Genomic DNA, 14,931 nt, shown 5'->3' on the forward strand with positions numbered 1-14,931 from the left:
TTTTTGTTTGTTTGTTTGTTTCATTTTTTCAAGACAGTGTTTCTCTGTGTAGCCCTGGCTTTCCTGGAACTCACTTTGTAGACCAGGCTGGCCTCAAACTCAGAAATCTGCCTGCCTCTGCCTCCCGAGTACTGGGATTAAAGGCGTGTGCCACCACGCCCGGCTGCATGTAGAAATGTTTGAAGTCAAGAGTTGGAACTTTTGAGGGGAGAGAGGCCATCTGGAATATCAGAAGCCTGCAGGGAGTACTGCAGCAATTATCCCGCTTTGCCAACAGGCAACAATCCTGTTTTATTTTCATATATATATATATTGATCTCTGCGATCACCTTGCCATGTATGTTCCTCTCCAACACTCGTCACATATTTTCACCCCTGCTCTGCAATGCAGGCTCCACATCCACACTGGCATGTTCTGCCAGTTATAAACTTAATGTCTTTCTTTATTTCAGAATTCTATGATCAACACTCATGGCATTTAATTCAGTGTGATGTACTCCAGTTTACCTAGCTGAAAAATCATACAGGTCATTTTTTTATATACTTATTTTGTTTGTTGTGTTTTGTGCTGGGAATTGGTAGTACAGGCCCCCACTGTGACTCTATAAATGTCCCTCAGTGTTTGAAGCCCACTCACGTATTTTCAATGTTAAATATAATTCCAATCTTTAAATTGTCATCTTTTCTAAATGTTACTTCTTCCCACTATAATTAATAACTTAAGCTTAATTATCCCTGATGGCTTAGTGATGACAGAACATGCATAAATCAAAACTAAATTTAAATGAATTGTTTGTTAGCCATAATCATTCTTAAGCAATTGTTTATGTTTGAAAATGAACACTTTAATTTATTGTTATTTTTCATAGGCCTAATGAGATGGGAAATATCACTCACATTTCTGACATTTAAGCCTTCTGTCGATAGGTGGGTGCCTGAAGAACTGTTTAAAGGGAAGCATGAAACCATGAGCTATGATTAGTACTCTTTTCTCTGAAATATTGGCTCTTTTAATGGAAAGATCATAAGCTTTGATGCCCGTGTAAGGCAGTCTGATTGTATAAAAGTCCTTTTGAGAAACTATTTCCTTCTACCACTATCCATTTCTTATCTGTAAAATGGGAAGCATGATAATAATGGTAGTATTAATTATACTAATTTCTGTCTCGGGAGTTATAATAATAAAATAAGGCAGTATATGCAAAATACTAAGAACAGATGTGACATTAAGCTATGGACCATTCCTGAGAAACTTCTGTTTTATATGTATAAGTAATCTCTAGGTATCGCTCCCCAGAAATCATCTCTCTGTGTAGTCAGTGGAGAAGGAAGGCTGTGTCTGGTGCCATTGGTGAGAACATCCTTAGTTGTCCTTACTTTGCCTTGCCTGGCTTCAGACCACTAATGGAAGCTACCCAAAGCACCCACAGTTCTTGTTTCTCTTGGATACCTACAAGCTCAACTCACTACCCCGAAGCCAGCTTCCATAGAGACGTGCTATAAGAATATCTATTACAGCCCCATTTTAGCTGTGCACACTGCCTACTGTTGTTTTTGTCACAGGATCACTTCATCAAATCTGCTATTCATGACAGATTCATGGAAAACCCCTCAGAACTGGCTTTTCACTATGATCATCCAAGGAGAAAGGGCATAGACACAGAACTTAATGGATGCCCTACATATCCTTACCTGAAGCTTCTCATTAATTGTATTGTCCTCTTCAAAACCATATACATTTCCCTTCATTTAAATAAAGTGACCATTGTTTTCCCCCTCTATGAACACTTTGCCTGTATGCTAATTGATGGTTTCTACCACAGAATCTATCTTTTTTAGTATACACGTGAATAACCATTGGATATGACTATTATTGTGAGGCTTACAGCTTTTGAATCATTCGATATAGAGTTAAGCCATGAGGGCAGTGTGTTTGTGTGTGTGTGCATGTGTATTCATGGTATGGGAGTGTGAGTGCACCCCATTAAGCCCCGCTACAGGTCTAGTCTTTTGTCAGGTACTCTCTCTGTCTCTGTCTGTCCCCTTATCCCTCCTGCCACCCCCAAAACAATTGCTTTCATTGGGGTCATTATAGACAATAGCATGAGCAGTTTACTAGCGACTACCAGGGGAGAAACTGTCTCTCTTTGCCCATTAAAACCATTAACTGCCTATATGTCTCCAGGGAAAGGACAGACCTTCTTCAACAGTCACTCACTGTCTTCTTAGTGTTGTAAGACAACATCACTCATTTCTTCCCATTATCTTTGATATTTCTTTGAAGGATCCTGAGGTAATATCTGAGGAGGAAACATGCAAACCTACACTCATGTGCAAGTTGTAGCTAAATAATATTTCCAGAATAAATTGCGAGGAAGCTGGAGTCGATTGGGCATGGTGGGGAGACTTTCTCCTAAAGGCATGACTATTTGCAAAGGCTGTCTACACCCACACGAAGATGCCATGATCTTGCAGCAGTGTTTCAGTGATGGTTTTTCTTTATGTGTTGCTATTTCTTCTCTCCCCCACAGTGTGCCTGGGAGGGATGAGCATACCATTTGCTTTCCTCGAAAGTAGCATCTCTCCTTGGAACTTTGGCATTCCCTGAGTAGGAAACTAGTCCTTGAGGTAGGAAAACTTAATGTAAAGGCAATTTAGACAGTGTTATCATGAGATAACAAGGGATTTAGACATAGGCTAGTGAAATTGGGCAACTGAATGTTGATAGTGGAGGATGCAGATAATGTAATCAAAAGGCAATATCCAGAGAGAAGTGCCAGTGAGGATCTGTAAGAATGATGGTTTTCAGTACAAGAGGGAAGGGGCCACTGAAGAGTGACTTGGAGGAAGGTGTCTAGTAGAATAATCACTATGATTTCTTTTCTTTCACCCCCTTTTAACTTTTCCCCATTCTGTGACCATCTCTGTTAGACAAACTTTAATCAGGCCAGTGTGAAATGTGTCTGATTACATATTGGCCTGGTTAGATGGGTCCCTATAAATACAGCAGTTTATACGGGGACAGTATGGGGTCTGGAGAGCAAATGGTGAAGATTCTGTATATCTACACTTCTGGTTTGAGGGTATGGCATGTACAAGTGCTATAACCATCCCCATGTCTGAAGGTCTCAGAAAAGATAGGAACAGAGTTTTAAATGACCAATTATGTTCAAGAATAAATGGAAAGTCTTGTCCTTAGATGGGAGAGCAAAATCCATTTGTAGAAACAGACATGACTTGGCAGAGAGTGTGGGAGTAATAAACTGAGCACACGCCATGTGGAATCAATGCCTAATGTATGGAGATGGCAATTGAGAGGAAAATACACTGAGTTAGGAGGACTGTAAGGATGGATAGTAAGCCGAGAGAAGATAAAAATGAGGAGTAGGGCTGAAAACAACCATTGGTTATTGAATGGTGAAATAAACCATACAGGTTTAAAAATATCTAAGCAATTATAAAAAAATGGAAAATTAGTGAAAATTCTAATTTCCATCAAGCACAGCAGAAAGTCATCATGTAATTTTTTAAAGTTTTATTTATTTATTTGTTTGTTTATTTATTTATTATTTGTAAGTGCACTGTAGCTGTCTTCAGACACCCCAGAAGAGGGAGTCAGATCTTGTTTCAGATTGGTTGTGAGCTACCATGTGATTACTGGGATTTGAAATCAGGACCTTCGGAAGAGCAGTCAGTGCTCTTAACCACTGAGCCATATCTCCAGGCCCCATAATATAACTTTAAAGGTTAGATACTAAGAAGTATAGGAAAACTCTGGAAATCAGTCTGGCGGTTCCTCAGAAAATTGGATGCAGTACTACTGGAGGACCCAACAATACCTCTTCTGGGCATATACCCAGAAGATCTTCCAACTGGTAATAAGGACACTTGCTCCACTATGTTCATAGCAGCTTTATTTATAATAGCCAGAAGCTGAAAGAACCCAGATGTCCCTCAATAGAGGAATGGATACAGAAACTGTGGTACATTTACACAATGGAGTACTACTCAGCTATTAAAAACAATGAATTTATGAAATTCTTGTGCAAATGGATGTATCTGGAGGATATCATCCTTAGTGAGGTAACCCAATCACAAAAGAAGTCACTAGATATGCACTCACTGATAAGTGGATATTAGCCCAGAAACTTAGAACACCCAAGATACATTATGCAAAACACAAGAAAACCAAGAAGGATGCCCATTGTGTGGATACTTCATTCCTCCTTAGAATAAGGAACAAAATACTCATGAAAGGATATAGGTACAGAGACAAAATTTAGAGCTAAGATGAAAGGATGGACTATCCAACGACTACCCCATCCAGGAATCCATCCCATCATCAGCCACCAAACCNAGATACTAATGCTCATGCCAGCAAGATTCTGCTGAAGGGACCCTGATATTGCGGCCTCTTGTGAGGCTATGCCAGTGCCTGGCAAACACAGAAGTAGATGCTCACAGCCAGCTATTGGATGGAACACAAGGTCCCCAATGGAGGAGCTAGAGAAAGTACCCAAGGAGCTGAAGGGGGCTGCAACCCTGTAGGTGGAACAACAATATGAACTAACCAGTACTCCCTGAGCTTGTGTCTCTAGCTGCATATGTAGCAGAAGATGGCCTAATTGGCCATCATTGGGAAGAGAGGCCGCTTGGTCTTGCAAATTTTATATGACCCAGCACAAGGGAAGGCCTGGGCCAAGTAGTGGGAGTGGGTGGGTAGGGGAGCAGTGGTGGGGGGGGTATAGGGAACTTTAGGGATAGCATTTGAAATGTAAATAAAGAAAATAATAATAATAAAAAAAGAAGAAGTATGGGCAAAAGAAGATAATTTGTAAGTCACCACAAACCAAATATGGAAGTATAACAGTGAGAAGTGGTCCATCTGAAGAGGGTGGCAGAAGTAAGGGAGTTGTGGGTCAGATGCTTTTCTCTGTAAGTCTTAATATATTAATGATTTTTTAAAAAAAATCCATGTGCATGCATAATTGGTACAAACATTCTCTTTGTCCTTTTGTTTTGCTCCATTTAGTTTTCTGGTTTTATATAAATTAACTTATTAACTTGGTTAGGTCCATTACCTGTCCCATATCTACCAATTAATTCCTTTGTCTCCTGGACATGTCCTGTTTCCATTCTTTGTCCCTCCTATGATGTCCCCACTCACACTCCTTGCTTCCATACACACATATTTCTCATGGAAGGCATTGTGGCTTCCTCAGTAAATTACTCACACTGACACGTATCAGTCTTTTCTCAACCTTTTTTCCATGACCTGAAATGGTTTCATTCTTTGTGTTTTAATTTTGCTATGTAGCCTTCCAGGCTTAGAATAATACCTATGGTTTTCATGAGCTACCTTTGCTCAAAAACAAATGCTTTCTCTACCTTCTGACCCTGCTCACTCTGCACATGGCTTTTAACTTCTATGGTTGTATATGACCCCCTTTCTTCCTGTTTCATTGTAAGTTCTGTTATACTAGAATTTTCTTTGCAAATCCAGTGCTTGTATTGTCTCTTAAATATAGTAATTGAAGTCATTGCTTAATACTAAAGCATAATAGACATTTGTGGTAGATGCAGAGGGCATATCAATACTCTGCACTGACTGACATGTCCAAGGGAACACTGTTGTCTGTCTGTTGTACTACTAATACTTTTCAGCAAAACACTGAAGTAAGCACTACTTTGTCCCCTTTCAGTTGTATTCTCTTTCCCCAAACATATTGATTGTGAATACTAAGTAACCTAATAAACTGATACCTATACATCAGATAATATTAGGATTATTAATTTTTAAGATCAGCCTACCTTCTCCGCCCAGTACCTGCTTACACAAGTCCTCCTTCTATTCCTCCTTCCCCTTCTCTTTTGAAGGGCAAGCCCCCTCTGGATGTCACCTACACACACAATAGCCTCATCCTGTCCATTAAGTCACTACAGATTGGGTACATCTTCTCCCATTGAGGCCAGACAAGACTGTCCATTTAGGGGTGTGAGAACCACAGGCAGGAAGGCAGACAACAGGCTCAGGGACATCCCTTGCTCCAGTTGCTAGGGGACCTGCATGAAAACCAAGATTCTCATTTGCTACATATTTGCAGGGTCCCTAGGTCCATCCCATGCCCGCTCTTTGGTTAGTGATTCAGGTGCTGAGAGCCACCACAAATCCTGTTTAGTTGACTCTGTTGGTCTTCCTGTAGAGTCTTTGTCTTCTTTCTTTCCCTCATTCTTTCTCCCAAATCTTTTGTAAGACTCCCTGAACTCCACTACTGTTTGTGTGTGAGTTTCTGCATCTATTTCCATTGACTGCTGGGTGGAGCTTCTCAAAGGACAGGTTTGCTAGGTTCCTATATGCAAGCATAGCAGACTGTCATTAATAGCGTTCTTGGCTATGGGATGGGTCTCAATTTTGGGCAATCATTGGTTGGCCATTCCCTCAGTCTCTGCTCTATATTTGTCCCTGCACATTTTGTAGGCAGTACAAATTTTGGCTCAAAGGATTTGTGGGTGGATTGCTGTCCTCAATCACTGGGAACCTGGCCTGCCTACAGGAAGTAGCTACTTCAGGATCTGTTTATCCCCACTGCTATGAAAATCAGCTAGAGTCACCCGCATAGACCCTCTGGGACCTTACTCCATCCCAGGTCTCTGGTATATTCTAGATATTACTCCCCCTAGCCGATCTTTCTGCTCTCTCCCCTACTTTCACTACAAATCATGTTCCCCATATTCCCCCACTCCCCTTTCACCGCCCTTTCCACCCAGCTCCTTCCTTCTATTGACCTCCAATATCTACTTTGTTTTCCCTTCTGAGAAAGATTCAAACATCCTCCCTTGGGCCCTTCTTGTTATTTGGCTTCTGAGTCTGTTGATTATAGCATGGTTTTCCTGCACTTTACGGGCAATATCCATTTATAATTGAACACATACTGTACATGTCCTTTTACGTGTAAGTTACCTCACTCAGGATAATATTTTCTAGTTCCATACATTTGCTTGTGAAACTTATGATGTTATTTTTAATGGGTGAGTAGTATTCCATTTTGTAGCTATACTACAATTTCTGTATCTATTCTTCAGTTGAGAGGCATCTAGGCTGATTTCAGTTTCTGGCTATAACAAATACACTGCTATGAACATAGTTGAGCAAGTGTCCACATGGGATGGTTTTACACACACAGGAGTGATATAGCTAGGTCCTGAGGTAGAACTATTCTTAATCTTTTGAGAAACTGCCAAATTGGTTTCCAGAGTGGTCCTACAAGTTTGCACTACCACCAGCATTAAAGGAACATTCTCCTTGCTTAACAACCTTGGTAGCATGGGCTGTCCTTGGAGTTTTTTATCTTGACTATTCATGGAAGGTGGATTCTAAGTCTTTTTGATTTGCATTTCCCTGATAACTAAGGCTATTTAGCATTTTGGTAGGTGTTTCTTGGCCATTAGAGATTCCTCTGTTGAGAATTCTGTTTAGCTCTGTAATCCCTATTTTTTTTTATTGGGTTATTTGATTGTTTGGTTTCTAACATCTTGAGTTTTTTATATATTTTGGGCATTAGCCCTCTGTCAGATACAGGGATAGTGTAGAGCATTTCTAAGTCTTCAGGCTGTCGTTTTATCCTAATTGTGGTGTCCATTGACTTACAGTTTCATGAGGTCTCATTTATTCATTTTTAACCTTAGTGCCTGAGTCATTGGTGTTCTGCTGTGCCAATGAGTTCAAGGGTATTCCCCACTTTCTGTTCTAGTAGATTTAATGTGTTTGGTTTTATGTTGAGGTCTTTGATCCACTGGGAATTGAATTTTGTGTGGGGTGATAAATATTGATCTATTTGCATTTTTCTACATGCAGAAGTCGAGTTAGACCAACAGTGTTTGTTGAAGACGTTCTCCCTTTTCTATTATATGATTTTGGCTTTTTTTTTTTTATCAGAATCGAGTGTCCATAGGTGTGCATGTTTATTTCTTGGTATCTGAAACTTTTCCATTGTTCTACCTGTCTGTTTCCATACCAATACCATGCAGTTTTTATTATTATTGCTCTGTAGTACAGTACTTCCAGAACTTCTTTTATTGTTCAGGATCATTTTAGCTATCCTGGGGTTTTTGTTTTTTTTTTTTGTTTGTTTTTTTTTTTTCAATTTGGAGTTGAGAATTGCTTTTTCAAGATTTGTGAAGAAATGTGTTGAAATTTTGATAGGGATTGCATTGAATCTGTAGATTGCTTTTGGTAAAGTGGCCATTTTCACTATGTTAGTCCAATATTTACCAATCTATGAGTGTCAGTCAGGGTATCTATTCCTGTACAAACATTATGACCAAGAAGCAAGTTGGGAAGAAAGGGTTTATTTAGCGTACATTTCTACACTGCTGTTATCACCAAAGAAAGTCAGGACTGGAACTCAAGCAGGTCAGAAAGCAGGAGCTGATGCAGAGGCCATGGAAGGATGTTCTTTACTGGCTTGCTCAGCCTGCTCTCTTATAGAACCCAAGACTACCAGCCCAGAGATGGCACAACACACAAGGGACTTCCCCGCTTGATCACTAATTGAGAAAATGCCTTACAGCTGGATCTCATGGAGACATTTTTCCAACTGAAGCTCTTTTATCTATGATAACTCCAGCTGTGTCAAGTTGACACAAAACTAGCCAGTAAAATGAGCAAGGGAGATCTTTCCATATTCTGGTATCTTTCTCAATTTCTTTCTTCGGAGACTTGAAGTTCTTATTATACAGATCCTTCACTTGCTTGGTTAGAGTTATACCAAGGTATTTTATGTTATTTGTGGGCTATTGTGAAGGAAACAATTTTCCTCATTTACTTTTCAGCATGTTTATCACTTGTGTAAAGGAGGGCTACTGATTTCTTCGAGTTAATTTTGTGTCCAGCCACTTTACGGAAGGTGTATATGAGCTGTAGGAGCTCTTTGGTAGATTTTTGGGGTTACTTATGTATTCTATCATATCATATAATTTGTACATTCTTTGACCTACTCCTTTCCTTGTTTCTCCTTGATCTCCTTTAGTTGTCTTATTGCTCTACCTAAGACTTTAAGTTCTATATTGAAGAGATATGGAGAGAGAAGGCAGCCTTGACTTGTACATATGCTTTAAGTTTCTGTCTATTTAATTTGATATTGGCTATTGGCTGGGCTGTTTATTGCCTTTATTGTGTTTAGCTATGCACCTAACTTCCCTTCTTTCTCCACAATTTATATCATGGAGGGGTGTTTATTTTGTCAAACCCTTTTGCAGCATCCAGTGAGATGATCATGTGATTTATTTTCTTTTAGTTTGTTTACATGGTAGGTTACATTGACAGATTTTTGTATATTAAACCTTCTGTGCATTCCTGGAATGAAGCCTACTTGATCATGGTGGATAATATCTTTGATGTGTTCCCGGTTTTAGTTTGTGAGTATTTTATTGAGTAATTTTGCATCAATGTTCGTACAGGAAATTGGTCTGAAATTCTCTTTCTTTGTTGAGTGTTTGTGTGGTTTAGGTATTAGGGTGACTGTGGCTTCGTAAAAAAGATTGGCAGTGTTCCTTGTGGTTCTAATTTGCAGAATAGTCTGAGGAGTATTGGGATTAGCTCCTCTTTGAATGTTGGGTAGAATTCCACACACACACCATCTCACCCAGAGCTTTCTTTGGTTGGGGAACTTTTAATGATTGCTTCTATTTCCTAAGGGGTTATAGGATTATTCACAGGGCTTACCTGATCTTGATTTAGATTTGATAATTGGTATCTGTTAGAAAATCATCTGTATCATTTAGATTTTCCATTTTTGAGGAGTATAAGCATTTGAAGTAATACCTAATGATTCTTTGAATTTCCTCAGTGTCCATTGGTATGTCTACTTTTTCATTTCTCATTGCTTTTTGACTGTATTTACTTAAGGGATTCATTCATGTCCTCTGAAAGGCCTCTATTTCCTTCATAAGATTGAACTGAAGATCCTCTTCTTGTACTTCAGTTTCATTAGGATATCCAGGGTTTGTTGTAGCAGGATAGCTGGACTCTGGTGGTGCCATATTGCCCTGGGTCTTGTTGATTGCATTCTTATGCTGTCCTTTAGGCATCTGGTTTTCCCTGGTGTTGGCTGGATGTTTGTGATGGCAGCAGGACTTATCAGGGAGGTGGAAGGGGATATTTTGTGGACCAGATAATAGATGTCAGGGTACCCAATTCTGTTGATGTGCTCAAGCAGGCCCCACTCTGTAGGCTGTGTCCCAGTCAGCCCTAACTGGGATATAAGCTGGATTTGACTGGGATAGGATTGGTGGAACAGGGTTCTGAACTGGTTAATCTTGGTGCCCTAGGTTTCCACAGGGAAGCAGGGTGATCTTGGGCTCCCTATAGTCTCCTCCAGACCAAAAAGTAAGTAGACAATGGGTCTCAGGGAACCATGCAGGCCACTTACCTCTGTAGGTAGTCTTGGGCAGACCAGCTGGGGTAGTGGCTGGATGTGACTAGGATGGGTGGTCAGGCCGGGTTCCAAGGGAGTTGAAAGTTTCCACTAGCAGGCAGGATGATCTTAGGGTCCTTCAAGGCTCCTCTGACCAAGAAGCAAACCGAACACTAGACAGTGGGGCATGTGCCATTTATCTCTGCAGGCTTCCCCAAGCCTAGAATTATTAATTTCAAAAGAAGAGTTTCTGTGATATAGAGCAGTCTATAAGGAGAAACTTCATATTGAAAAGAATGAACAATGGAAATCTAGGCCCTTCAGGTACTGTTTGAGGTGAAGGAGGGGATATAAGCTTCACACCATGATATAGTACTCTTATGTCACTTGAAATGTAAGATATAAACTTAAAAGATGTTTGGAGCTGGAGAGATGGCTCAGCAGTTAAGAGCACTTGCAGATCTTGCAAAGGACCAGGTTTGATTATTAGTACCCACATGGCAGCTCATAGCTGTGTGTAACTAGAGGTCTAAGGGTTGGATGCCCTTCCTAGGCACCCATCAGGCATTCACTTGGTTCACAGACACACATGCAGGAAAACACTCACACACAAAAATAAAAATAACATCAATCTTCTAAAAGATGTTTAAATTAAAATGCATTAAAACAGCGGAAGCATTTGAGTTTACAGTGAGTTCCTCAGTGTGGAGCTTTTCCCACAGGAGGGAGATTGAGCACGAGCTCCCAGCCTCTGCTACTCTCATTGTAGCTTCCTTTTACAAATATGCTTAGTTGAACTCTTTTTCACTTTCCTTCCAGATGCTACCTGGGTTTGATCTACATCGATGTAGCAGGAGCTATAATTTTATTTCTCATTTTCTTCAGGAAACACTACAATAAAACAATCTCGATACAGGATTATCATCCAAGAAGCAGCCAATGGAGGTCATGAGTGCCCTGACACCTTATTTGAAGAAAGAGAATGTGAAGAGATCTCATTGTGTCCTTTATACCGGTAATTAGTTACTCTTGGATTATTATTAGACCTGAGCACAATTGCACCACAGTTTTTTTCATATATGGTTGCTTAGTGAAATTTTTAAGTTGTCACATTTTATACTTTTAAATATTCAGCAATTTTCTTTTCTTTACTAGAATGTATTCATAAGAAATGAAGAATATGAATACCTAATTATCAGGAGAATAAACCTGGAGCATGATTGGGTATAAGTGAGCTACTGGAATGTTGCTTCTGCAATCAGATTTCTGGAGAATGATTCAAAGAGAGATGGGATGAGCTTTTATGTAGAATATGTTACACACACACACACACACACACACACACATGCACACATACACCTATACACAAACACATACTACATATATGCACATATGGGCACAAACACATACAGACAGCCACACACAATCAGACACAAACACATATAAACAAGTTCACGTAGACCCAATCAAAACACATACACTCAAGCATACAGCACACATGCATAGGCACATACACACATGAAGACATGTAGATCCACATACACATACACACACACACACACACACACACACACACACATGCATACAAACACTTGTAAACACAGATACACAAATACACACGTATAGAGACTTACATGTGTGAATACAACCTACCTGTATACATACAGGATAACATAGACACAGGCATGTAGACACACACACACATACATATATATACAGACACAGACACACATAGATACATATACCTACACATACATACACATTCAGACACACATAGAAACACACATGCAGACACATAGACCTACACATGCAAATACACCACAAATAGTACAAAACAAACCCCACTACACATGAAACACATACTTATCCTGTTGTTCTCATCTTAGAATTTCCAACAAGCCATTAAAAAACAAACTGGGTGTAGCAGCATACAACTGTAATCTGGCTCTTGAAAGGCTGAGGCAAGTGGACCATGAGTTCAAGATCATCCTGGCTATATATGTATATAAAATCCTGTCTCAGACAGCAAATCAGATGTATGGTTATTAATACAGTGGATAATATATTCTTAATAATATTTTCATTTATTCTTTGTGAATTTTATCTACGTGTACACTGTATCTACCTATTGACAACTCCCCTCTTTTTAATAAGAGAACAGGGGTAACACTTAAACCTTTAATGCTCTCCCTTTTATAAATTGGAACATACTGTTTATGAAACCATATCCAAGTTTTATTTTCAAGTCTTAACCTTCTATTCTTTTTGAATTTGCAAGTGTGAAATTCAATGATACCATTGCTTTTAAATAATCTTAGTTTAAATGAAGTCAATGATTTAAGATAATAGCTCATGTTTTAAAAATCATATAGTTTTACCAACTCACTCAAAAACGTATTTTGCAAAATTATCTAATGTTTTATCTTGATCATTTTAGAAACAGTGTCTTAGAGCTGTGAGTCTTAAGGGATAATGTATTCAGGAATAATGTAGTCTCATTGCTTTTCCAAAAAGAGCTCATTTTTGCTACAATGGAACTGTGCCACTGAGAAGCTCAACCCCTTGTTCTGTCAATGCTTAACTCCAACACCCCGATTTGATGGACAGTTTGGGGAGGACTTAGATAATCACTGGGATCAGGTCTCGGCGGCTCTTTGCTCTCATAACCATGGGGCCATGGTGAAATCACTGTTGCTAATCATCCTCTTGGGCTTTGGGTAAATATTGAAAGTTCCATGTCCAGAAAAGCGCACTGGAGGAAAGTAGCCAAGTGAAAAACTCAGCCAAATGAACTATTATCAGACATTTTAATAAACCCAGAGTCACTATAATCAGCAGAAATCTCAGAAACCACTGGTGGCATTTCCTTTTCCTCAATTGTTGCTATTTGGTAGCACTTCAATTTAACCCTTCATGCTTGAACTGATTTTTCTTATTTACTTCCTGCCATTTTCCCAGAAATCAGTTCCACTGGATCCAGAACCAACTTTATGCTATGCACTTCAAACTGTGTCCAAATTAACACAACTCTCTGATCATTGTAAAAAAAAAAAAATCTTGTAATGTTGATAACTAAGGTTCCATTTAGATTTTGCTTCCTCTACACTAGTATTCTGCATGATGTTATCCTAAAAACACAAGTTTAGGTGTTTTTTGTTTTGTTTGTTTTGTTTTATTGTTATCTTCTAGTTCATTCTCTTAACTGAATTAAGGGCACATATCCAAATTCACTAAATTAGAACAGAGTTGAAATGCCCTCTTAGGTTGTCCTACATCATCCAGTACATTAAATTACAGATGAAAGAGGAAACAGCATTATGACATTAATCTTTATGCAGAATTAATAGTGAGAAGTAACCAAGAACCAAGGACCAAGTAACCAGAATGATCCAGTTTCAGGCTCCCACTCACTCTGAATGAATTCTAGTGTATCATCTCAAACCTGAGAGTTTATTAAAGACACTCTAAAAACTCCTTCCATCTTCTCATTCTGTCTGCATAGCACACTACCAGGAGTGACTACCCTGGTTTCATGTTGGTCTGAGACATCTATGTAAACTTAGCTTAAGGAATCCACATAAATCATAATGAATCAAAATCATCATGATTCAAAAGGTGGGATTTGAGCCCAACACCACCTTATATATTGTGGTTGTGACTATTTTTAATATTGTTGGTTTACTTAATCATGGCATGTTTTCTATTTGTGTTTCCTGATTTTCAACCAAAATCGATAGTCATTCTGATTAAAGAAGCCATTGGAAGGTGACCAATAATATTTTTATTTACTGGTCATATTTTTTATAAGGAGCGCATAAAGTGTGGCCTAGTGAATAAAATAGCTGCTGTTTCATCTGACTTCTTGGCTTATATGAAACAGATCATAAAAGCACAGGAACTAAAAGAACAAAAAGCACTTAGACTTTGGCCCTTGAGTTTTCCTGTGCAGAACACTCTGCAGAAATAATTTTAAGAATAAAGCCATCTTCTGTGGGACAAAAACAGACACTTTTATTAACTTGAGGAAGGTAACCAGAGAGAAGCCAGGTGACTTCCTCAGAGACCATTTCCTCAGAGAAAAGCGAGCCCTGAAATCTCATCCTATAACATCCATTCCTCCTCCCTAAGATAAACTTGGGGGTAAGGTCTGTCCCTAGAGTCATCTTTTGCACTTTATTCCATGACTGATGGAAATGGTAGAGTTATATCTGAATCCTAGAAGCAACACACACACACACACACACACACATATATATATATATATATATATATATATATAGAGAGAGAGAGAGAGAGAGAGAGAGAGAGAGAGAGAACAGAAGCAAAAACCCAGGAGTGAAAGTTGGCACCCTAAAATTTCAGATGTTCAGACTAAATCTTTTATGTTTTGGTAAAATGCAAGGGTTATTCTCCTTTCTTCTTTATATTTATTTTTCAATGGTTGTAAATAAATAGAGTGATCTGTGTATATTGAGCTTCTTTCTGTTGTTGTTCTTTTAAATATAAACTAAGATTC

General features: G+C 39.0%; 1 protein-coding gene across 1 annotated transcript in view; it reads left to right on the forward strand.

The window, feature by feature from the left end:
• Positions 1-14,931, forward strand: part of Thsd7b (thrombospondin type 1 domain containing 7B) — an 872,787-nt gene that overhangs the window by 496,668 nt on the left and 361,188 nt on the right. The window contains exon 10 of the mRNA XM_021198560.2: positions 11,301-11,430. Coding sequence (XP_021054219.1) covers positions 11,301-11,430 — 130 coding nt within the window. The remainder of the gene's footprint in view (positions 1-11,300; positions 11,431-14,931) is intronic.

Source organism: Mus pahari, chromosome 5 (assembly GCF_900095145.1).
Source record: "Mus pahari chromosome 5, PAHARI_EIJ_v1.1, whole genome shotgun sequence".
Classification (NCBI taxonomy): domain Eukaryota; kingdom Metazoa; phylum Chordata; class Mammalia; order Rodentia; family Muridae; genus Mus; species Mus pahari.